The sequence below is a fragment of the Carcharodon carcharias genome, chromosome 17 (genome assembly GCF_017639515.1).
Source record: "Carcharodon carcharias isolate sCarCar2 chromosome 17, sCarCar2.pri, whole genome shotgun sequence".
NCBI classification, from domain to species: domain Eukaryota; kingdom Metazoa; phylum Chordata; class Chondrichthyes; order Lamniformes; family Lamnidae; genus Carcharodon; species Carcharodon carcharias.
The window spans coordinates 110,371,507-110,398,178 of record NC_054483.1 but is presented as its reverse complement, the minus strand read 5'-3'; the positions used below and the strand labels follow the sequence as shown (position 1 = coordinate 110,398,178).

The 26,672-nt window shown below is 40.5% G+C and overlaps 1 protein-coding gene across 5 annotated transcripts in view; it reads left to right on the top strand.

The window, feature by feature from the left end:
- The window catches only part of LOC121290015 (metal transporter CNNM1), an 86,200-nt gene that overhangs the window by 32,599 nt on the left and 26,929 nt on the right, over nucleotides 1-26,672 (top strand). For 4 of the 5 annotated variants that reach the window (XR_005945695.1, XR_005945694.1, XM_041210144.1 and 1 more), the window contains exons 2-5: nucleotides 2,380-2,523; nucleotides 6,669-6,806; nucleotides 8,456-8,625; nucleotides 12,159-12,258. Coding sequence is in view for 3 of the 5 variants with exons in the window: in XM_041210144.1 (XP_041066078.1) it covers nucleotides 2,380-2,523; nucleotides 6,669-6,806; nucleotides 8,456-8,625; nucleotides 12,159-12,258 (552 nt within the window). In the remaining 2 variants the exon portion in view is untranslated. The remainder of the gene's footprint in view (nucleotides 1-2,379; nucleotides 2,524-6,668; nucleotides 6,807-8,455; nucleotides 8,626-12,158; nucleotides 12,259-26,672) is intronic. The other variant, XM_041210145.1, reaches the window with a different exon arrangement.

Sequence of the window (26,672 nt, the reverse complement as noted above, 5' to 3'; positions counted from 1 at the left end):
GTTTTGAACCCGGGTCCCTAGAGCATTACCCTGGGCCTCTGGAATACTAGTGCAGTGACAATATCACTAAGCCACCGCCTCCCCCTAATTTATATCACTCTAATATTTTAATTTGGAATCGTCTTTGTTACTTGATTCTGTATCCTCTGAAGGACATTAAGATTCTTCTCATAATGGTTCATGAAGCCGCATGGAGTACTAAAGATGCGGTCTGAAAAACAGCTTTATGCTGTAATTAAGGTGTCCAACTTCTAAAGGTTTGATCATGTAATATTTGATAACATGACTTTTAACCATGTGACTAATCACATGACATTTCAAATAACGTGCCCACCATTTGCAAAATCTTTGCATTTACCTTAGTTCAATGTCTAAGTAACACCAAGTGCTAAATAAAATATTTGCCTTTTTGCTTTGATTAATTACATTGGGCCAGATTTTGCTTTTGGCAGTGAATGAGCCATTCAGTATTCTTGTGGTAGATTTTCAATAAGATTTTGCATTGGAACTTAGTGTAATTAGAGAAATGTTTCAGCACAGTGTCCTCTGGGACCTATGTGAACAGCAGAAGCAACTGTTTATCTTCTTAACAAAAATAAAAATACCTGGAAAAACTCAGCAGGTCTGGCAGCATCTGCGGAGAGTTCTGTTAAAGAGTCATACGGACACAAAACGTTAACTGTGTTCCTCTCCGCAGATGCTGCCAGACCTGCTGAGTTTTTCCAGGTATTTTTATTTTTGTTTTGGATTTCCAGTATCCGCAGTTTTTTGCTTTTATGTTTATCTCCTTAACTAGTTAATGCACAATGCAGAGTTTGAAGTGTCAACTAGAATTCAATGTCAAATCAGGTACAGAACACAAAAGAAAGATAGGATTGAGAAAGAGAGATAAAAAGGACAAGGGAAAAATTAAGAAAAAAAACAAGTTTTTAAAAAAAAATCTCCAACATTAATTCAAGTCTGAAAGATTGAAGACTCCACATCATCACCTTCATCACCATGTGTGCTCTGCCCAAAGGCAGGTCCTTGGTTCATAGTAATCTTTCCATGTTTCTCTAACCTGTGCCATTCTTTTCATTTCCCACTAACTCCTTTCAATTTTCAAGCCATGCAGCATTGATATTCTCTTCCTTTCTCTTCCCCTTTTCCCTTGAAATCTTCCCTCCATTACATCTCTTACAAGTTTGTTTCCTCTTAAGATGTGCCCTACCCAGACTATGCCTTTTCCTAATTACATTCAGCAAATTTCTTTGTTCATTCACTCTCCACAGCACTTCATCATTTGTTATTTTTTCTGTCCAGATGATCCTTTCCATTCCCCTTCAAGCCCGCATTTCAAAACTGTTTAGCAAGTTGGTCTCTTTCCATAAAGTCCAGGTCTTACATCCATACAAAACAACACTCCAAATCACTCTCTTTACAAGTCACTTCTTGAGTTGTTTAGTCAGCTTTCCAGTTAGCAACTGTCTCTTCTTGCCAAATATAGCCTTTCCCATTGCTATCCATATTTTTATTTCCTTGTTGCATCTTCCATGTGCAGACATTATGCTTCCGAAATACTTGAATTTTTGCACCTCTTCTAGTTCTCTCCCTGCTAATAATATAGGAATGTTTCTTGTGATTTTGAGATATGCATGACTTTGGTTTTGCCAAATTTACTTTCATTCCAAAGTTCATGCCTGTTGTTACTAATCTAATTATTAGAGGAATTTGAAAACAAAATTGAGATTTTTTAAATTCATACTGTTGGAAATGACGCTTATTAGAGAAACTATAGTTATTGAGGATATCTCACCAACCATAAAATTGAATTAGGGTTGAAACTTCTTAAAAGCAGATCCCTGAAAGTAAAGTTTGCAATAGCAAAGCTCTGGTTTACATAACACAAGTAGGCCATTTAGTACCTCAAGCCTGTTCCACCATTCAATGGGATCATGGCTGATCTGTGACCTTAATCCATATACCCATCTTTGACCCATGTATCTTGGTAAATATCCCCAACAAGAGTCAATATCTTCAGGAGAAATAAGAAAGGAGAGTGAGTTGGGAATATTCTAATGAAATATGCATATGGTATATTGGTTTTATGATTGAAAGTTTTATTGAAAGGAATTTCAACTCCTACAGAGTACTAAGTAATAAATAAGAGGCACAAAGCCAGATAAGAAAGAGCTTGCCAATGAGGGTGATAGGTTCTTGCTCCATAACTGTAATGTGGAGCATAGGCAATGCTGCTGTCTAGTGAATTATGGACTGATGCAATAAATCCCACAGCTGAATATTATCATAACTGTAAATGAACTTTCAGTTGCATCATGTTTTGTCAGTTTACTATAGTAAAATATTATAATGGAGTTTTCTGTGTTTGTTTCTCCTCAGGTAAATCCCACTTGGCGATAGTACATAGAGTCAACGATGAAGGGGAATGTGATCCTTTCTATGAAGTAATGGGTATCGTCACATTGGAAGATATCATTGAAGAAATTATAAAGTCAGAGATCCTGGATGAAACAGACATTTATAGTATGTATTACTTCCTGCAGTATCTCCTGGAGAGATGTAAGCAGCGCACTCTGTTAATATTAATATGATGAATGAAATGGCAGCATGTTTCTTCAGTGGCATTGCCAGTGTGCAGTTTTCTTTTCAACCATTCTTTCCTGAATCAACCATGTACAGTACAGTTAGATTTTGACTAAAGTTTTCCTCTGCTTAAGTCTAGAAGAGGATCTTGCCAGAATTGCACTAACATGACCCCATATACTTCCCATACCATTTTTGAATGTAATTGTCAATTTTGTGCTAAATTAGGCAGTGGCTGTGGGCCAATATACATAAGAAACTAAATCTATATTGCCCAAACTCCTTTAAGAGTTACACCCTTGCAACCCTAGGGAACAGATCCTTCCTGGATTTTCATGATGCATCGCTTTATTAAAAATATTGAGCATCCTAGGGGCTCACAGGAATTGAAAATGTGTGACAAGTATACTGTTGGTGATCCTTTCTGTGTATATGAAAATAAAAAAAAAATTGTACAGCATGATTTTGGCATATTTGGCCACATGCAGAATCATTGTGCATAGTTGTCCTGACAGCTCAAGTATACATTAATTAGGAGTATAACCAGTCATGTTTCTTGAACTTGTGCTATTTTTTCTCCAGTTTTATGAGTACTTTTGCATCTGCTTGTGAAATCATATTGAGCTAGTGTTAATTGTATTCAGATGGTGGATATTATTTGGAGGCCTATACATAAATAGAAAGAGGTTGAAAGAGGTTTTTATGTTGGAGTGCATGGTATGCAATGTGTGCCTCTCCACATAAAATCTTGTAAGTGAATAAAGACCAGACTCCAGTATTCAATCCTTCACCACCTGGCTTTCTGAGTTTTGACAACCAGTTATTAATGGTGTGCATAGATGGGTACTAATTATCACAGTAACGACACTATATTGTAAAGCTCTTCTTATTTGATAGATTCAGAGACAGAGAGGGCAAAGGAGGAGGAGGAAGCATTGTCCAGAATATTTCTAAATATTAGCAAATGTATGAGTAGCATTAATATAGTTGGTTCCTGTTCAGATTTCTGAGTATGCTGTACTTTTACCTGATGGCTGATGTTTGTCAACATTTTGCATCATTCCTCAGCCCTGAAGGCTACATTGTTACTTGGCCAAATTTGAAGACTTCCTGTTGTACAGCAGGACAAAGGCCCAGATATTTCTGGAAGAACAACCAGAGATGCTTGAAATTACATAGAAACTTACTCTAGCATGTTAAACAACAGTGCAGATTGAAGGCCCTATACAACAGCAGCCAATCTAATGACTTGCTATACCCTCTGCTTAATTTATACATGCTTGTATAAACAATCGACATCGAATGACAGGAAAAAAAGCACTTTCTACTATGTTCATTCTGAATTTGCAAGTGACCATGGATACCTTTTTTCGGGATTCCAGAAACCTTTAGCCCTCTATCTGCTTGTCTTCCCTGCTGCTTCTTATGTGCTGGCCCTACTTGGACGTAATGCTGAATACATGGCACTCCTCTAATGGATGTATCGGAATATATTGAATCAGAATCAAAGGGACTATCATAATCTTCGTCATCATCTCCACATCCGTATTTTCTTCAGGTTCCACTGTTACGTTGTGGTCCAGTTCATCCTCTTCAAAGATACTTTAAATCAAGGCTCCTGACTGTAGATGGAAAGGATTTGGAGGAGACATGTCTTTTTTCACATTGGAGGTATGTGGACCTATATAGGAGCTATTGAATTCTTCTGTAGATCCCGACACATCTGTGAAGAAGAAGCCAATTACTATTTGCAGTGTTGCCAGAAGCTACTGCAATTCCTTAAAGTTACCCTTGGTCAATTGTAACTGTGGATTATAGTTTAACTCACATGGTCACAGGGACAATCATTGTTTTGAGTCCCATATGACAGTTGTGTTAAATTTTGAATGGCGACTGTGGCTTTGTTGCATTTAGCCAAACTCTCTTTTTTAAATATCTGATGAAACATGTAAGTTTTTCTACATTGATCAGTTCACCTGATAGGATGCTTTATTATTTGGATAGTGTGCATATGATGTTTTTGGTGATGAAACATGCAGCTAAATTTACAGATTTGCATCTACGGTGTCAGCTACGGCTCAAATGGTAATACCTCTGAATTAGAAAGTCATAAGTTTAAGTCCCACATAGAGACGTGAGCACAAAAACCTATGCTGACACTACATTGAAGCACTGAGAGAATACTGCACTGTTGGAAGTTCTGTCTTTTGGATGAGATATTAAACTGAGGACTCACCTGTGTAAAAGACCCAGTGGCACTATTTCAAAGAAGAGCAGGTGAGTTATCCTAGGTCATGGAAGGTTCTGTATGAATCCTAGTTTTTCTTTTCTTTCTGCCTATCATTTGCACTTCAGCATGACAGTAAATTCTGCAGTGGAATAAACAAGACAATTTTAATACTGGGTATTTGCTGTGTGTAAACAGTTTAAAAAGAAGGAAAGTATTTACTTTATCACTAAAGTTTATCAAAATACAGAATTTTCAAACAAGATTATGAAGCAAGTGAACTTCCTGGCTGCCAAATTCCTCAGGTGCCCTTAAAACCAGACTCTCTCTCTCTCGCAAAATTTCTCAAGGCAACAATTGGACAAATTTCTTCTTTACCATCATCTGGTGGCCTTGGTATATTTAAACTTCATCCTATGACCTCGAACAACACTTGATGCGCAATATCTGTATACTGTGCCTGCACTATTTAACTTGTTTGTAAATAGAGCTAAGCATTTTGACATCTTCCCACATTTCACGTGCCATTTTATCTTGAGGTTTTTTGATTCGGAAATGTTGCCCGGTTTCATGATTTCTGCCACCAGTGAATATCTTCTCGTCTCTTGTTCCTTTACTTGACGTTTTCCTTTCTCTACATGGTCAGTAATGCACATTTACAGTGTGCTCTTTCTCAGTAATTTCCATACTATATGAAGATTTGGATTGCAGTTCTGACTGCACACAAAATTTCCCGATACATGCTGATGTATAAGCATGCTGATACTTAACGGAAATTGGTGAGCTTTTCAGCCCGCCATAACAGACCAGCAGCTCACCTCAGACTCATCAGATTCAGTTTTGCACCACTAAGGCACAGTGCCAAAGTCATAGTTATGTATTGATATCAGCTTCTAGTGACAGTAATGCTTTTAATAGTATACTATTTTGCTCTTGACCGTATGTTTGGAAGATTGAATTGTAACGTTGAGTGCCCTGTATCTTGATGGGTAAGTCATTGCCAGTTAAAACACTACATAGTACAGCATCTGGTAGCTTAATCACATACTCGAGAAGAGACAGTTTTTCCCCAAACAAAAATTTGTGTTTATATGGTCCCTTAATGTAGTAAAATGCCAAAGGCATTTCAGAGGAGCGTTATCAAACAACAGTCACATAAGGAGATACGGAAGCTTGGCCAAAGAGTTGGGTTTTAATTACAGTCTTTGAGGAAAGAGAAATGGAAAGATGGAGTGCAGATATCTCAGGAGATTACATGGATAGTGGGATCGAGGCTGTGAGGGGATTTGAAAAGGCCGGTGAGAGTCTTAAATTCAAGGTGTTGCTTAGTCAGGAGCAGTGTCGGTCAGCAAGCACAGGAGTGATGGGTGAACAGGACATGGCACGAGTTAGGACAATGAGTTAGGCAGCAGAGTTTTGCATGATCTCAAGTTTACGGAGAGCAGAAGGCTGGAAGTTGACCAGGAATCCATTGGAATACTCAAATCTAGAGGGAACAAAGATGGATGAGGGGTTCAGCAGCAAATGAACTGAGGCAGTGGTGGAGTCGGGTGATGTTACGGAGATGAATATGGAGAAGGATGGAGTCAATGGCTAGAGAAGAAAGTTTGCAATGGGGGACAAAGACAATGACTTCAGTCTTTCCAATAATTAGTTGAAGGAAATTTCTGTCCTTCCGATGCTGGATGTTGGTAGCATCTGTCCAAGGAGCATCGGTAATTTATCCAGTTAATTGAGGGATCATGGTAACAGGTCCCTGCAATAGCAAAAAGGGGCAGGGGAAGTTAGAGCTTGTATTTGACCTCCGTGATAAATTCCTTCTGTATGCTAATGAAAAATCTTCATTTTGTAATTGCAGCTGACAATAGATCAAAGAAAATAGCTCACAGAGACCGAAAGCAACAAGACTTCTCACTGTTCAAAAGCTCAGACACCGATGTAAGAGCCAAGATTTCACCTCAGCTTTTACTAGCAACTCACCGGTTTTTAGCAACAGGTACTATAGACTGATTGAAATAGTTTCCTGCTGCTATAAATGCTTCAGATTTCCTTTGTCTTCTGTTTATTATTCAAAGCTGTAATAATTAGAAAAATGTAGGTGCTCCGAAGTTAGTTTGTGACTAATGTGTGTGCACTAAGTGTAATAACTGAACCAGTACAATTAAGGCCACAGCAAAACAACTTATAAATTGTAGAAATTTAAAGACAGTTAACCATTACCTTCTGAAGCAAGGTGATTGAATCATATGTTAGACCAGGGCAAGTGCTGGCTTGCTCCTTGCTGTCCCTTGTATGTTCAACCAACATTCTTCCCATTCATTAAAGCTCTACATACGAATGGAAACTTTGGTCTTGCAAAGGGAACAATAAAGTCATAAGAAATATGAGTAGGAGTAGGCCATTTGGCCCTTCGACCCTGCTCTGCCATTCAATAAGATCATGGCTGATCTGACTGTGACCATAATTCCACTTTCCTGCTGCCACCCACCCACAACCCTGGACTCCATTGTAGATCAAATATCTGTCTAACTCAGCTTTGAATATATTCAGTGACCAAGCCTTCACTGTTCTCTGTGGAAGGAAATTCCAAAGATTAACAATCCTCTGAGAGAAGAAATTCCTCCTCATCTCCATCTTAAATGAGAGACCCCTTATTTTTAAGCTGTGCCCCTTAGTTTTAGATTCCTCCATGAGGGGAAACATCCTTTCAGCATCTAGCCTATCAAGTCCCCACAGAATCTCATATGTTACAAATGGATCACCTCACATAAAATTGATTGTAAATAGCTGAGGCTCCAGCACTGATCCCTGCGGCACTCCACTAGTTACAGTTTGCCAAGTTGAAACTTATCCCGACACACTGTTTCCTGTAAGCTAGCCAATCCTCTATCCATGCCAACATAACACCCCGAACACCATTAGCACTTATCTTGTAGTAACCTTTTATGTGGCACCTTACTGAATGCTTTTTGGAAATCCAGATATACAACATCTATTGATTCCTTTTTATCCATCCTACTTGTTACATCCTCAAAGAATTCTCATAATTTTGTCAAACACTATTTCCCTTTTAAAGAACCTACAGCTAAGTGTAGTGATCTTGGTCAGGTGGCCTTCACACACTTGTTTTATAAATTCATTTTATTTGAAGCTAAACACCTTAAGATACTATTTAAATCCAAATTTGTATTACTAAACCTAATCATGTACTGTATCTTTAGTTCTTTTTCTTCCTGTATACATTTCATTGCCCCTCAAATCAGAAACATTTTTTGACTGATAACCAGTTATTGGTTCCATTCTAATCAGAGCCAATTGCAGTCTTAAAACAATGGTGTGCTGATGTTGTAAAGTTTTTTAATTTGCTTTCATGAAAGAAACCATTCTGCTAATAACTTAAAGTTGCATAAAATGACAAGATATTTTGTGCTTTAAAAAGATTCAAAATAAAGATAGTTTGAATTAAATGACTTCAAATTAGGAGTAAACTGTATGCCGAATATATAACTTTGTGAACTGAGAGGAATTAGGTAAAAATAGCCACTTTTTTGTTAGAACGTAGAAGGCATGGTGATATCACAATATCAGAGACATTCAAATTCACATTGTCAAACCAAGCTAATTGTTTCCTTCTTAATTGAATAGAGGTGGAACCTTTTAAAAGCACACATATATCAGACAAGATTCTGCTAAGACTCCTCAAACATCCTAAAGTCATCTGGGAGTTAAAGTATGACAGGAAAGACAAAATGGCCCCTGACCAATATCTTTACCAGCGGAATAAACCTGTTGACTACTTCGTACTTATCCTACAGGTATGTCCCTGTCTAAATTCCTTGCTCTTACATGGTTGTTAGATGTATGGAGCACAAATGTTGGGGGAGATGGTGGCATAGTGGCAAATGCTGGTGGAATTTAAATTCAAATTAATAAATCTAGAATATAAAGCTAGTCTCAGTATTGATGACCGTGAAAACTATTATAGATTGTTGTAAAGATCCACCTGGTTCGCTAATGCCCATCAAAGTAGAAAATCTGCCATCCTTACTTGATCTGGCCTACATGTGACTCCAGACTCACAGCAATGTAGTTGACTCTTAACTACCCTCTGAAATGGCCTAGCAAGCCACTCAGTTCAAGGGCAATTAGGCATGGGCCAGAAATGCTGGCTTTGTCAGCGACACACACGTCCCATGAAAGAATCAAGAAAAAAGCTATTTCATATATTTCAAAGCACCTAGAAAGTTGTAGGCAAAAATCAAAGTGCGAGGCAAAAATATCCCATTTGACCTACTGAGACTATTTCTTTAATTAGACTGTGAACTCTTAGGGAACATTCCATTAACTTACTGTATTTAATTTCCTCCAGGAGGTAATTATTCATAGGTAAGATTTCTAAGCCAAGGAACATCCTTGGTGCCTGAAAGTAATAAGCTGAATATTTCAGGAAATCAGTCTAATGTTGTGGTTGGGGTGTTCACCCCAAACTGTTTGCTATAATTGATAGTGGCAGTCTGACTTCATAATAATCAATTGCAATTTTAAAATGTATTCTCTCCCCACAATATTCTGTCTTTCTTTGCTGGTCTCTTCTGGTGTATGTTTCCATGTATATTGGTAGTCATCTTGTACTGTTTTCAAGTACCCATATGCAAATGTGTTTAATTAGGTAGGGTATCACAGCCGAACTCTCATGCGTTCTCAGTCAACACCCATAGATAGACCCATTTTTTAGCAGTGGTTGTGGGATATATCAAGCATAGGAATTCTTCCTGGGTGCTTAATCCAATTGTAGCAACCTTAACTTTCCCTCAGCTAGTTCATGATGGAATGGAGGTCAAACCTGGGGTCTTCAGTGAGTTGTGCCCTTAGAAAATTGACCATTTGGGAATCTGTATAAATTATTTTTTTAGCAAATGGGGAACTGTTGTGTTCAAACCATTCATTAAGTGTGGATAAAAGTAAAAAACTGCGGATGCTGGAAATCCAAAACAAAAATAAAATACCTGGAAAAACTCTGCAGGTCTGGCAGCATTTACGGAGGTGAACACAGTTAACGTTTCGAGTCCATATGACTCTTCAACAGAACTAAGTAAAAATAGAAAAGAGGTGAAATATAAGCTGGTTTAAAGGGGGGGGGGGGGTGGTTGTAGAGCTGGATAGAGGGCCAGTGATAGGTGGAGATAACCAAAAGATGTCATAGACAAAAGGACAAAGAGGTGTTGAAGGTGGTGATATTATCTAAGGAATGTGCTAATTAAGGGTAGAAACAGGACAAGCAAGGTACAGATAGCCCTATTGGGAGTTGGGTAGGGGGAAGGGGAGGGATCGAAATAGTCTAAAAGGTAGAGATAAAATAATGGATGGAAATCCATTTAAAAATAATGGAAATAGGTGGGAAAAGAAAAATCTATATAAATTATTGGGGGAAAAAAGGGGGGGATTGAAAAGGGGGTGGGGATGGAGGAGAGAGGTCATGATCTAAAATTGTTGAACTCAATAGTCAGTCCAGAAGGCTGTAAAGTACTTAGTCGGAAGATGAGGTGCTGTTCCTCCAGTTTGCGTTGAGCTTCACTGGAACAATGCAGCAGGCCAAGGACAGATATGTGGGCATGAGAGCAGGGTGGAGTGTTGAAATGGAAAGCGACAGGGAGGCCTGGGTAATGCATTGCGGACAGACCGAAGGTGTTCTGCAAAGCGGTCACCCAGTCTGCGTTTGGTCTCTCCAATGTAGAGGAAACCGCATTGGGAGCAACGAATGCAGTAGACTAAATTGAGGGAAGTACAAGTGAAATACTGCTTCACCTGAAAGGAGTGTTTGAGTCCTTGGACAGTGAGGAGGGGGTAAGTAAAGGGGCAGGTGTTGCACCTTCTGCGGTTGCATGGGCAGGTGGAGTGGGAGGGGGTTGAGGTGCAGGGGGTGATGGAGGAATGGACCAGGGTGTCCCGGAGAGAACAATCCCTGCGGAATGCCGCCAGGGTGGGTGAAGGGAAGACATGCATGGGGACAGAGGGACAGGCAGGGGTGGAGGGTCCTGGATGGGTGTTGGTGTCAATGAGTTATTGGAGCTTGCGTTCCTTTGCACCTGAAAGAAAGAGACAAAGTTTCTTGTTGAGGCGTCGGATGAGACGAAGAATAAAATAAAACTGGGGGCACATGCAGCTTAGGAATAGGCTGCTGCAGTGCTGCTGGACGGAGAGGTCGAGTGTGTTATTGTGTTCATATGGCGGCACATGGCACTGAATGTGGATCTCAGAATGCAATGAGAACAGCAGTCCGAGGAGTGTTGTATGTCCCGGAGGTACCTGTAATCCTGGGTGGGTTCGAAACATGAGGGATGGAACTTCAGTTGAAATCCATGTGGGGTAAGTCGGAGACGGAGACAGTCACTGAGGAAGGAAATATGGCTGTGAAAGCAGGTTTTAGTAAACACCTTGTCAAACACCAGGAGAGAAATGGAAAGCAATGAGGGTGAACAAGGCAAAAGAGAGATACGGAAATCCTGTCGGAGAGAAGAACAATACTTCTTCAAGGTAGGCATTCCTTGAAGAGGAGTGGCAGTCAATTAAACACTAAGATTAAAGCAATGTTATACTCCAGTGCTCCAGTTGGCATTACAGTGTATGTTGCCAGCAGGGTAAATAATCTAATGGAACTGAGCAAGTCCATAAGCTCACACCACTGATCATAAACTAAAAGCCAGGTGCTTGGAGATGGCTGAGCATAGTCCAGTGATATGACTCCTGATTATTTTTCTCTTTGCTCCTGGTCTTTGATAGTTGTCTTCTCTGGTGTCCCGGCCAATATTTCTCCTTCAAATAAAATTCTGTATTGTGTGGCTCTCAGATCAGAACATAAACAATTTTTATGGGCATTAAGTCAAGCAAACCCACTTCATTTTGATTACCGTACCCTCATGTCTGAATCTCCTTGCTCTTCAGAAATTTATAAAATCTCTAAACATCAGGAAGCCTCACTGTATTCACTATAGCCCACTTTCCAGATGAAGTAAGAGTTAGGCTCTGAACGTGATAGATTGCCAATAAGACAAACATGGGAGGTCTCTGTGGCAAAATATGAATTTGCACCTGCAAGTCACCTGCCTAACTTCCTGATCTTGGTTGCTGGATGAGGTGAAAATTGAAGGCTAAACACTTTTCTGAGGAAATAGAAGAATTAAATCTGAAGGTCAAATGATATATAGGGATCCAAAATAGGCTGACTTTTCAGGGGTGAGTGGGATAAGATTGAATAGAATTAGCTAGAATTATTGACACGCTGCTTATCACACTGCTTTGTAATGTGTCAATTATAAATGTGACTTCATGCAATGATTGTTTCACACAGGGAAAAGTGGAAGTTGAAATAAGCAAAGAAGGCTTGAAATTTGAAAATGGAGCTTTCACTTATTATGGTGTACCTGCACTCACACCTATGGTTTCTTCAGGTAGAATTTTCTCTTTTTAACAAGTTTATAATACCAATTTTAGAGCATTAAGATGTTCTTAGGAGCTGGGGGTATATCTTACCAGCTTCAAATAAGCTTTTACAGTCATACTTAATTTTGTTTGGCTCACTTGTGCTCCATTTTAAGAAAGGGCATGTTTATTATTTTAGTATCAAAATATTACAAAATTGAAAATGGATTCTATTCTATTCTGATTGAGGTGGTCAAAATTATGAGGGGTGTAGATAGGAAGAAACTTTTCCCCTTAGTCGAGGGGTCAATAACTAGGGGACATAGATTTAAGGACAGGAGGTTTAGAGGGGATTTGAGGAAAGATTTTTTCATCCAGAAGGTGGGGGCGAGCTGGAATTCACTGCCTGAAAGGGTGGTAGAGGTGGGAACCCTCACAACATTTAAGTAGTATTTAGATGAACACTTGGCCCATAGCCTTGTATGCTACAGCGTTTCAAGTGCTGGAAAATAAGATTAGAGTAGACGGGCTTGATGACTGATGTGGGCATGATTGGCCAAAGGGCCTCTTTCCATGCTGTAAAACTCTGACTATGAAATTGAGTGAGAGGCAGCAGTTTAAAAAGATCAGTTGAAACATTAAGTGCAATAATATTATTGGTATCCTGTAGGTTCTTTTTCACAAGAGTCACTTTCCTAAAAACATAATAAAGACCAGTGAGGAGTCTTCTCAATGTAAATTATGATCAGTCATTTCCTGTGTATGGTGAAAACTTAAATCATTATTGCCATGAAACTGGTACCTGCTATATGAATTTCTTTGTTCCTTGGAGATGCTTGAGGATATGTGCAAATCGTGAACTGTCATAATTTTGGAGGTGGAGAAAAAGAAATAAACTTTCAGATGCTCACAGTGTTTAATAACTCTGGATGGATGAATTAAGTTATGCTAAAGGACCTTTCTCATTCTTAATTATCTTGTGAATGACATGGTGCACATGATCATATTTTGTGGTGGCTCTTAAGGAACAACAAATTAAAAGAAATTGTTCATTGCTTGAGCAATGGCTATGGTTATTGGGAGCAGAGATATTCTAATTTTAACCTCATGCTAAGGTGTGCATTTTCCCTGAAAACCTGTTCTGCCCAGAGAAATTTTAGTTCAACACAAATTATTGCATATTCTTCCATTGACTAACTATGGGAGTAGAGAAGGAAATCAAAAATTCACACCCTCCTCATGCAAGCTGCCACAAGTATGCTTACTTTCTGGTCCTGTTGTTTTCAATTAGGGAAGGGTGGGTGGGGGGTACCAATACATATGAGCTAATTACCTGTCCTCCCCCACCCATGTGAAATACTTCAAATAATTTCCTTTGATAGCTTCCCAGAGTTTATCCAGCAAGTAACTGAGCCATTTGGATATGGAAAGCTCCAGATCTGATTCCCAGGCTATGCTGTGTTAGATGATCTTGTCCGGGGGGATACTTGAGGGCATTGCCATTTGCCTCAGCTCAATGGGTTAGGAGAGAAAAATCAACTAGACTTTCTGTTCTTTATCAGATGTGGATTGGATTGGTCTCAGCTGTGCTGTCTGCAGTAATCAAGAAGCCTGCTGATGCTCATTGTCCAGCTTTGCACATGAATAATGACAACTTGGGCAAAGTACCAGAAAGTGACTGACACCTTTGAAACCATTTTCTGGGAAGAAGTCAACATCTTGAGAAAATTGGAAACACAACCTCTTGACATGATGCAAAATGATATTCATAATCTCTAAATGTTATGTCATTTGACTCCAAGCCTAATAGTGAAACTATATAGGATGCAGTATGGATAATGTGGCATTCTTTGTAACTTTTTCTGTGGCTTTCAATGGAAGTCTAGTGTAAATATAAATAACTTGGGTGGTAAATTAATCCAACTTGTATCAAAACCATCAGAGGTGATGGTTGATCTAACTTTTTGCCACATTTTGTTTGGATTGCCATTGGTCGTTAACTTTTAATGGTATTTCACTTAATGGGCATGCTTAAACTGACCATTTTCCATCTTAGCCTTGTGTTGGGTCCTTACTAACACTGAACAGAACCCCAACCATGTATTTATTTAAAAACTTTATCCTTATTACATTTTCTTAATATTAAACTGGATTTCTCTGCTATACAAAGACAATTAAGATGGTTGACCCTCTGGGGAAATTATCCCCAGAACAAAAGAATTCTCCTGTTAGTTTCGGGAATGTCACACTTCATTATACCCATGGAGTTTCCAACAGACCACCTGAGACTATAGACCGATTTCAAAGGGAGCTACAGGAATGCCATTTGCATTTGATAAGCCAACCTTGCTAGCAGAGCCCATTAATCTGAGACAATAGCTTCCCAAAACACCAGACCCTCAACACAAATGACACCCTTTTCAACCCATAATGGCTGAGACATTATCGGACCTGAAAACAATACCAAATTCCAGATGCTGGATAAACATTCTTTGTTGAGATCACTGTGGAAAGGAAGGTTACATGACCATGGACTCTAGCCTTTTGAGCAGTTTAATATTACGTTACTGAGCTGTGCGGTCAGCCTGCTGTTTAACATCCAAATGACATGCCACACAGAAGCAAGCTCTGTCCAGGTTGGACCACCGGCCCATCTAACCTGACCCTACTGAAGGGTTTCATATCATCGCCGACAGAACTGACTCAATTTCTGCATGCCTACTTCATCTGGTGACATCAACACCACCTGAAAAGCGAATCTTATAACACGGTCTCCAGCCAGCTAAACTCAAAATGCCTACTTGAAAGAATTCCTCATTGGACTCTGATTTAACCTGAGGGTCACCACACAAGGGGCAGGTTGAGAAAGCAGTGCCATCTTGGATGACCTCAGTCGGTATGGGAATTGAATCTGCATCACAGTCATCTAGCCAGCTGAGCTAACTGATCCCTGTAGAGAAAGTGAGGGACCTTGGAGTGAATATCCGCAGATCCCTGAAGGTAGCAGGACAGGTTGATGAGGTAGTTAAGAAGATGTATGGAATCCTTTCATTTATTAGCGGGGAGGTTATGCTGGATCTGTAAAATCATGTCCCAGGGGTAATGAGGACAAAAATGTCGGCACTTACCGTCATTACTTAGCAAAATAACCCTCAGTGTGTTAACAATTACATCTGAAAACCAATTTAAGATTGTCAGTCAGACTCAGCATGGTGCATTTGCATGTACTGGAAGCTACATATATTAATACACAAGGTCCTAGTTTGTAGACAGGAAGAACATGTGCACATTGTACCTGGTTTGACTAAACAAAATAAGTGACAGCCATTCGCTGACTCATTCCTTAGGGTAATGCGTTGACCAAGCAGTGACAAGTTGCCTGGTTTAAATTTCAAGCAATGCTTGACAATTAGCTGACAGACATCATCAGTTGTGGATTCTCCATGGCAACGCCTCTACCAATCAGAGTCTACTTGCCAAACAAATAGCACTCTCTTCACAAACAGTATAAATTGTTGTTCTCCCCTTATATTGGTATTCGTGCGAAGTGTCCTGATAGGTCCAAGACGAAAAGCTTTGACATGTCTCATTTTTCATCAATACTCAAGTTCTGTACTCCAAAATAAGTGTTTGGAAGACCAGGTGCTGGGAGCATTTCAGGACAGTTAATTTTAGTGGTATGAATTGGTTTGGCAGAGAAAAGGGAGTTTCCATGTCCTCCGGTTATATTGCAATGTGATGAACACCTCATGCACTGAGCCAGAAAGTGATTGTGGTTGTGATGATTGTAATCTTCCACGTGGTACCAATGCTATTCACGTTATTTGTCACGACCCACTGGGGATAGTGCGCTGTAATATGAAGCTCCACTGTTCCCCAAGCCATCACAAATGTGAAAAGTTTGATTAGACCACTAATTTGCCCCAATTCTACCTAACTGTATAATTTAGGTTAACAGAATACGAGCACCACGTTTGTAAACTTAACAACTGTTGCCATTAAAGGCAATTTGTTTAATAAACAGAAAGAAATATGAACTGTTAACTTCTAACTCTAACTTAAACTCTACTCCCTTCTTAAATCCCTACACACACACACGATCTCACTCATTCTCACTCACTCACCAAAGACATACAAAACATGGATTTTAAGGGTGAGATAAAATAGTTCAATAGCACCAATCTGGAGTACAGGATTAGATGGGTTGATTTTGATTGATGTCTTCCAAATTCCTTGCAGTTTGTTGTTAATGACACAAAATGGTCTTCCGGCATTTTCAGTCTGTAGTTCACTGGTTGAAAACTTGCTTTTCAATGTCTCTGCTGGTGATTTTCCCCTTTTCCTCATGACATGGTTTTTTTAGAGCGAGCAGGTTACTGAGATATGAAGGAAAAGCCAGCTAGCTTTTCTCCATCTAAACAGTTTCTCATTTCGAGTTTTAAACTTCTCAGTAAATGCCAGCGGATTATGGTCAGTGTAGTTAGTGTTCCTTTGTTATTGTGTCGGACATAAACTTCAAAGTGTTGAAGAGACAACAACAATGCTAGAGTTTCTTTCTCTACTGCAGAGTACTTCCTCAGATATTGATTTACTTCCTTGGAAAAGTACCCCACTGGCTTCTCTATCTCTGATTTATCATGTAATAGGACTGCACTTACCCCCAAGGGTCAACCGCCATTTTAAAAGATTTGGTCAAGTCAGGCAGCCAACACGAGTTCGTTTATTAAGACTGCCTTCAGCTTTTCAAAGGCTGCTTAGCATTCTGCTGAACATACCACTTTTGCCTGTTTTCTTAAATTGGTGAGAGGTACAGCTATTGTGCTGAAATTAGGTACAAACTTCCTATAAAACCCACACATTCCCAAAAACCTCATAATTTCTTGTTTGGTTTTAGGAATGGGAAATTCTGTTAGAGCTTTCACTTTTGCTGTTCTCAGCAACACCTGCCCTTGCTCTACAATGTGACCTAGGTAAGTTACCCTTGCTTTTGCAAATTCGCTTTTGGCCAGGTTTATGAAAAAGCCAGCCAACTGCAATTGCTTAAATAGGCACTCAAATTGCTTTACATGTTCTTCCCATGTGTTACTATATATTTTGACATCATCTAAATAAACCACACAGTTAGGTACTTCAGCTACGACTCGATTCATAAGTCTCTGGAATGTAGTTGGGGCGTTTTTAAACCCAAATGGCATGACTAGACATTGATGCAATCCACTTGGTGTAACAAAAGCAGATATTTCTTCAGCCTTTGATGTTAATGACACTTGCCAGTACCCCTTAAATAGGTCAATTTTATAAAGAAGTGAGATGCTGCCCACCCTATCGATGCAATCCTCCAACCGAGGAATCTGCCTTCGTTACGACATTCACTTTCCGGTAGTCTATTCAAAGTCTAGTGGCTTAGGAACCAACACGACCAGTGAGCTCCAGTTGCTTTGGCTGGGCTCGATCAATTTATTTTCCAGCATATATTTGATTTCTGTTTCTAACTGAGCTAGTTTCTCTGGGTTCAACCAATGCGGATGCTGTTTTATCGGCACTGAGTCCCTTACGTCCACATCATGTTTAGTTACCGTAGTATATCCATAAATTTCCTTATACTCCCTAAGTAACCTTATTAAATCTTCCTGTGGCCCTTCCTCTAAATACGAGAACACAGTGTCTAACTGTTCCATTATTTTTGTATTAGCTAGCCAAATTGTAGGTGGTTCACTTTGTGCGCTATCTATTTCTCCTTCTACCTGACTCTTACTGTCTTTGCCATCCTCCACCACTCCTATCATCAGGCACACTTACTCCATCTGATCATCTCCTCTGCAATGATATTGCTTCAACATGTTTATGTGACATAACTGTTTCATCTTCCTACACTCAGAAACATCTATCAGATAAGTCACTGCATTAAATCTCCTGACTATCTTGTAGGGGCCACTGAATATCGCTTTCAGGAGTTCACCCTGCAAAGGTAACAATACCAATATTTCACCTCCGGGTTGGAATGTTCTAGTTGTAGCATGTTTGTCTGCCCATTTTTTCATTCCAACTTGAGATTTCTAAATGCTCTCATGCTACTTTACATGCTCCTGTGAGCCTTTCTAGAAACGTGGGAACATAATCCAACATGGAGGATTTGTCTTTTGGCTTCAGGAACTTTTCTTTAATCAATTTTAAAGGACCTCTTATTTCATGACCATAAATCAATTTGAATGGACTAAATCCAGTAGATTCACTGGGAGAATCTCTGGTAGAAAATGGTAAGAAATCTAATCCTTTGTCCCAATCCTTTGGGTATTCATGGCAATAGATCTTAATCATGGTTTTGAGAGTCTGATGATATCTCTCTAAAGCTTCCTGTATCTGTGGGTGATCAGCAGTAGACTTTAATTGTCTGATACCCAAACTGCTGATTATATCCTGGAACATTTTAGACATGAAGTTAGACCCTTGGTCAGATTGTATTTCAATTGGTAGGCCATAACGAGTGAAAAACTGAACTTAACTTTTCCACTACCACCTTAGCTGTAATTGTCCTTGAAGAATAGCTTCTGGGAATCGGGTTGTCATATCCATGATTGTAAGAATATATTGATGCCCTGCTTTTGTTTTGCTTATGGTCCTACACAATCTACTAATACCCAACTGAATGGCTCTTCAAAAACTGGTATGGGTACTAAAGGTGCTGATTTGATTACATGTTGAGTTTACCTATTACCTGACATGTATGGCATGGGTTTTACAAAACTGCACTATGTCCTTATGAAGTCTTGGCCAGGTAAAATGCCTGTTTATTGATGCTTGGGTTTTCCGCATTCCTACATGTCCTGTCATGGAAATCTTGTATGCTACTCGCAATATCTCCTTACGATATGTGGGTGGTACTGCTATCTGATGAACGACCATCCATTCCTCATCCGCAGATCTGTAAGGTGTCTCCACTTCCTCATCAGAATTCCGTTTTTAGGGTAATAGCACTCTGGAGCTCCTTCAGCCTCAACTTCAGGATCTGCTTTCTGAGCCTCAATTAAGGAAGACTTGCCAAACATTTCCTTTGAATTATCCTCATCCTTAACTAAAGTTTCAGCGACTCTAACATCTGCTTGCGGTATTATCTTGACCTCTGGTGATTGACTTTACTTAGCCATTGCCCTGGTACCACACACGATGGAAAAATACCAGGAACCTGTTCTTGTAATTGCTCTGTCTCTTTAGCCTCTTTCGGAATTTGTGCGATTATGGGTGAAGCTATAACCTTTCTTCCTGCCAAATCATTCCCCAGGCGTTGATCCACTCCATCCACGGGTAATTGCTTAACCACTCCTACAATCACCAATCCAGACAACAAATCACACTCCAGTTGCACTTTGTAAATGGAACTGTGATATACCCTCCACTCATCCCGTTTACTAATACTTTAGCTTTCACTGAACTCTCTGGAGGGAAAGCTAGGTCCTTTTCCAGCAAAAGAGTTTGAGTAGCTCCTGTGCCCCTTAATATAGTTTTGGGTTTAGCTGTATCATTTGATGAAAAAGGGGTTACCTTCCCTTTAGACAAAAACCCTTTATATCTCTCATGTACTTTATTCACTTCACCTGCATTCACAACAGCGTTTACTTCCAGAGCCTTATTTATAATTAAAGCTACAATTTGATCCATGGCATTTTTTTTTATAGTTCTCTTTTTGGACTCTCTCTTACGAATTCCAATAAGACCCATTGGCTTCCCTTGAAACTTCCCACATTCTGAACGAATGTGTCCCACTTTATTACAGTGGAAACACTTCAGCCTTTGAGTTTCACCTCCACCCTCAGTACCTTCCTTCCTGATCTGGGGAGGAGATCTCAAAGTATTCCCAGCTATCCATTCTTTACCCTGGCTACTTGCCTTCCTTTCACTCTCCCACTTTTTTATCCTTTTCAAATTTATGGGGGCAATGGAAAAAAGGTTTAGTTTTATGGATCAGCTCGTAAATGTCAGCCATTACTACTGCCTGTTTGGCAGTTGCAATCCTTTGTCTTTCACATGGGTTCTTATTACAGATGATCGGAAGTTTTTAAACTCTTCCAAGAGAATGGTCTCTCAGAGAACTTCATAGGCAGTTTCAACTCCTAATGCTCGTATCCACCCGTCAAAACTATTTTGCTTAGGCCTTTCAAGTTCAATGTAAGTTTGCCCAGGCTGTTTTCTTAAATTTCGAAACTTTTGTCTGCATGCTTCAGGGACCAACTCATATGCACTCAAAATGGCCTTTTTCATCACACCATAATCCCGGAAACCTCCTCTGACAGTGAAGCAATACATTTCCTGTGCTCTATCTGTCAATTGCTGTGCATGAGTAATGTCCAGTTTCCCTTTGGCCAATTCACCTGTTTAGCTATCTTCTCAAATGAAATAAAGTATGCTTCAACATCTCTTCAAATTTTGGAAGTGCTTGTACAAATGTAAACAGCTCCCCACTGGGTACTAATCTGGACATAAGTCCTGCCTCACCACCTGGCGTCTCTTTTTTAACTGCCAGCATTCTAAACTGGAAATCTCTGTCACTCTCTTTTTCGCTTTTCTCCTTTTCTAACCTTGCCATTTTGAATTCCCTTTCTCATTCCTTCTCTCTTGCCGGGAATTCTCTGTTTCTTGTCTTTTTTTTCTCTCCTGCCTGTCTGCCTGTTCCTTTTAGAATTCCCTTTCTCTTTCCTTTTCTTCCAATTCAATAGTTTTCCTTTGCAACTGAATTTGAGCCCATTCCAATGAACCACCCTTTGGAGAACTCCGTCTCTCAGGTTCTCCTTCCAGTTTTAAATGCTGTGCTATCTCTTCGATTATCTCTGTCTTCCTAACTTTGGCAGGCAATCCTACTTTTAATTTACTTGCCAATTCGATTAAACTGGCTTTTGGCCTTGTAAAATTGTCAGGGACATCTCTTCCACTTATAGAAAGGTTTTAGCAGTTAGCAGTGCCATCTTATTTTTGATCGTACAAACCTGGTGTTTCCTTCTGGCTTTTATTAATTACATGACAAATGTGAAAAGTTTGATCAGACCACCAAGTTGCCCCAATTCTACCCAACTGTTTAATTTGGGTTAACAGAATACGAACACCATGTTTGTAAACTTAACAAATAAATAAGTGTTTATTAAACAAATTGTCTTTAACTAGTGGCAACAGAAAGAAATATGAACTGCTAACTTCTAACTCTATAACTTAAACTTCACCCCTTCTTAAACCCCTATACATACACACACACACACACACACACACACACACACACACACGACATACAAAACGTGGATTTTAAGGGTGAGATAACAACAGTTCAATAGCACCAATCTGGAGTACAGGATTAGATGGGTTGATTTTGATTGATGTCTTCCAAATTCCTTGCAGTTTGTTGTTAATGACACAAAATGGTCTTCCGGCATTTTCAGTCTGTAGTTCATTGGTTGAAAACTTGCTTTTCAATGTCTCTACTGGTTATTTTTCCCTTTTTCCTCTTGACAGGGTTTCTTTCAGAGAGAACAGGTTACAGAGATATGCAGAAAAAGCCAGCTAGCTAGCCCTGTAGATCTACTAGAATCTTACATACACAGGTGAGAGAGGTTTTAGGTGTGTTCCCTTTGCAGGCTAGGATCTCTCTGCCTCCACTGTTACCACACAAAACCCTGTCATTAGGCAACTGCCCCTAGTCCAGAACTCCTTTCTGGCACCACCCTGTCCTCTTATGCACTCTATGTTCCAGGATAGCAACATTATAAATATTCTTCATCCTGTTCCAGCGAACATGTCTTTCAGCTGCAGCCGTGTTAGTTTTTAAAGCCACAGTCCAATTTTAAAGCCACAGTCCAAGAAAAATGAAAAATAAGTTCTTTACATATTGTATGGAGCTGGTAAATGGAAGCCAGGATTCTTTAATTCTTCACACTGCTAGTCTGGTCCTGGATGGAGAGCAGGGAAATCGGAGAGATTCACAGTAGGCCACGCTTCCACGTTTCTTTCAAGGCCTGGGAACAGGTCGGTCACCTGTCTGCCACCAGAGATGATGCATACCCTGAGCAAACCCAAAAAAAAATGAGAATATACCTTCAACTAATCTATTCAAAGTCTTAGCCTAGAATAAATGTTGTTCTTAAAACAATAAACAACTATATCAGAATAAGATATATTTCGCTTGCATGAACTGTGATTACTAACTTTTGTCTTTGTGTGACCTTTAAATGTTTCCTTCCTTTCTACTTTGTTTTCGGGAACTGCCTTTTTCTGTGTCTCAAACCTTTGCATTTAGCAGATGCAAATCTCTTGCTGGGTCCCCAGGTAATTTACTGTGGCTTCATTGCATACTTGTATTCTTCCTAGATATATTCAAGAATGTGTACACAAATCACATTTATCTACACTCAACTTCACCAGATTCCCATTCCATATACTTTTACTGTCTAGTTTCAATTTTTCTATAGTTTATCTTTAATAATTTTTGCCTTTTTCCATCTGATAATTTTGCATATTTTTCCTTTTCTACTTTTCATGCATTTACCCTATATCTTTGGTCTGTTGGCTTTGATTAACTTTCATGAATGTATACACTTTTCCCCTGAAATTCCTGTGGCTGGAGGGACTGCAAGTCCCATTTAAGCACGAGGGGGACCTGAAATATGGGCTGGATCTTTGCTCTTCTAGGGTGCCACCTTATTTAGGCTGGACCCTCAAACTTTGGCCAAGGGGCCAAATCCTCTGTCTGTACCCCTCACATCAAGGCGATAAATCAAGACATGATGTGAGTTCCTTTGCGGGGACCTCTGAAGTCTCAACATCTGTAATAGACTCTGGAGAGAGCCTAATGAGGGCCAAAGACTTTGTTTGCATTTCAGGGGAGCTCTGCTGCACACTGAAAGGGATGACAGGGTCAGGCTTTGGTCACTGGTGCTGAAGAGTCCTTGTGGATAGCAGCTGCTGCCCTAACAATGCAGATAACCCCATTCTTGGGATTTGGGACAGGGCATCACATCTCAACTGAGAGAGTTTGATGGTTTTGCTTCGCTGGATGTATACTGGGCCCCAGCCATTTTTGGGTCAGATCTCTTCAAGGTGGCCTCATCTCTTTAAGTCCCCTGTACTGCTGTCTTTTGTCTTGAATAACTGCACCTGAAAAATTGCACCATGAAATGCTGGCATATCAATACTTAATATATTTCTATGGAAAAAAATCTGTGCTAATATAAAGGTTTATCTTAATACAGGAGTTGACTTATTTATTTTAAAATAACAGGGATGAAATTTCATACTAATGGATTAAGCATTTGTACACCAGTATTCCAGAGCCTCAGGCCAAGTCTTTGTGTATGCATGGTCTGTCTCTCTCTTTGCTTTCTTGTTTAAATAAATTAATCAAGACTTGGCTCTCTTTAGGTCAATGTTTCTATTACTTTCTTTAAGTAATCATCTGTTGGCCTGATACTGTTACACATTTCTGTAGAAGAGTTGTATTCAACTCGAAACGTTAATTCTGTTTCTCTCTACACAGATGCTGCCAGACCTCCTGAGTATTTCCAGAATTTTGTTTTTATTTCAGATTTCCAGCATCAGCAATATTTTGGTTTCGTATTACTGTTGCACATTCATTTGATTGAGCAACAGTTAAGCTTGCTGCGCCCCTAGCCAAGCAGCTCCAGTACAGCTACAACACTGGCTCCTACCTGGCTATGTAGAAAATTGCCCAGGTATGTCCTGTACACAAAAAAACAGGACAAATCCAACCTGGCCAATTACTGCCCCATCAGTCTACTCTCGATCATAAGTGAAGTAATGAAAAGGGTTATCAACAATGCTGTCAAGCAGCACTTGCTTAGCAATAACCCGCTCACTGACACCCAGTTTGGGTTCTGCCATAGCCACTTAGCTCCTGACCTCATTACAGCCTTGGTTCAACATAGACAAAAGAGCTGAACACCTGAGGTCAGAGTGATTGCCCTTGATATCAAGGCCGCATTTGGTCGTGTGACATCGAGGAGCACTAGGAAAACTGATGTCATTGGGAATCAGGAAGAAAACTCTCCACTGGTTGCAGTCATACCTAGCACAAAGATAAAATTGTTGTGGTTGCTGGAGGTCAGTCATCTCAGCTCCAGGACATCACTGCAGGAATTCCTCAGGGTGGTGTTCTCAGCCAAACCGTCTTCAGCTGTTTCATCAATGACCTTCCTTCCATCATAAGGTCAGAAGTGGGGATGTTCGCTCATGATTGCACAATGTTCAGCACCATTCATGACTCCACAGATACTGAAACAGTCCATGTCCAAATGTGGTAAGACCTGGACAATATCCAGGCTTGGGCTGATAAGTGGCAAGTAACATTTGTGCCGTAGAAGTGCCAGGCAATGACTATCTCCAACAAGAGAGAACCTAACCATCTTGACATTCAATAGCATTACCATCACTGAATTCCCCACTATCAACATCCTGAGAGTTACCATTGACCAGAAACTGAACTGGACTAGCCATATAAATACTGTGGCTACAACAGCAGGTCAGAGGCTAGGGATCCTGTGACGAGTAACTCACCTCCTGACTCCCCAAAGCCTGTCCACCATCTACAAGGCACAAGTCAGGATGACTTGTGATGGAATGCTCTCCACTTGCCTAGCTGAGTGCAACTACACTCAAGAAGCAGCAGTGTGTACCATCTACAAGATGCACTGCAGGAATTCACCAAGGCTGCTTAGATAGCACCTTCCAAAACCATGACCACTACCATCCAAAAGGACAAGGGCAGCAGATAGATGGGAACACCACCACCTGGAAGTTCCCCTCCAAGTCACCACCACCCTGACTTGGAAATATATTGCCATTCCTTCACTGTTGCTAGTTCAAGATCCTGGAACTTCCTTCCTAACAGCACCGCTGCAGTCCATGTGGTGTAGGTACACCCAGAGTGCTGTTAGGAAGGGAAAAATGTTACTTGCCATTTGTCATCCCAAGCCTGGATATTGTCCAGGTCTTGCCGCATTTGGATATGGACTGCTTCAGAATCTGAGGAGTCACGAATGGTGCTGAACATTGTGCAATAATCAGTGAACATCCCCACTTCTGACCTTATGATGGAAGGAAGGTCATTTATGAAGCAACTGAAGATGGTTTGGCCAAGGGCACTACCCTCAGGAACTCCTGCAGTGATGTCCTGGAGCTGAGATGACTGACCTCCAACAACCACAACCATTTTCCTTTGTGCTAGGTATGACTCCAACCAGTGGAGAGTTTTCCCCTGATTCCCATTGACTTCAGTTTTGCTAGGGCTCCTTGATGCTACAATCGATCAAATGCGGCCTTGATGTCAAGGTCAGTCACTCTCACTGTACCTCAGGTGTTCAGCCCATTTGTCCATGTTTGAACCAAGGCTGTAATGAGGTCAGGAGCTGAGTGGCCCTGGGGAAACCCAAACTGGGCGTCAGTGAGCAGGTTATTGCTAAGCAAGTGCCGCTTGATAGCACTGTTGATGACTCCTTCACTGATGATTGAGAGTAGACTGATGGGGCAATAAGTGGCCCTGTTGGATTAATCCTGCTTTTTGTGTACAGGACATACCTGGGCAATTTTCCACATAGCCGGGTAGGGGCCAGTGTTGTAGCTGTAATGGAACAGCTTGGCTAAGGGCGCGGCAAGTTCTGGAGCACTATTGCCAAAATGTTGTCAGGCCCCATGGCCTTTGTAGTATCCTGTGCCTTCAGCCATTTCTTGATATCATGCGGAGTGAATTGAATTGGCTGAAGACTGGCAATTGTGACGTTGGGGACCTCTGGAGGAGGCCAAGATGGATTATCCACTCGGCACTTTTGGCTGAAGATTGTAGCAAATGCTTCAGCCTTATCTTTTGCACTGATGTGCTGGGCTCCCCTAACATTAAGGATCGGGATGTTTGCGGAGCCTCCTCCTCCAGTGAGTTGTTTAATTGTCCACCACCACCATTCACGATTGGATGTGGCAGGACTGCAGAGCTTAGACCTGATCCGTTGGTTGTGGGATTGCTTAGCTCTGTCTATCACTTTCTGCTTATGCTGTTTGGCACATAAGTAGTCCTGTGTTATAGCTTCACCAGGCTGACACCTCATTTTTAGATATTCCTGGTGCTGCTTTTGGCATGCCCTCCTGCAATCTTCATTGAACCAGGGTTGATCCCCTGGCTTGATGATAATGGTAGAGTGGGGGATATGCTGGGCCATGGGGTTACAGGTTGTGTTCAAGTACAATTCTACTGCTGCTGATGGCCCACAGCACCTCATGGATGGCCAGTCTTGAGTTGCTAGATTTGTTCGAAATCTATCCCATTTAACGCAGTAATAGCGCCACACAACACGATGGGGGGTATCCTCAACGTGAAGACAGGACTTCGTCTCCGCAACAATTGTCTGGTGGTCACTCCAACCGATAGTGTCATAAACAGATGCATCTGCGGCAGGCA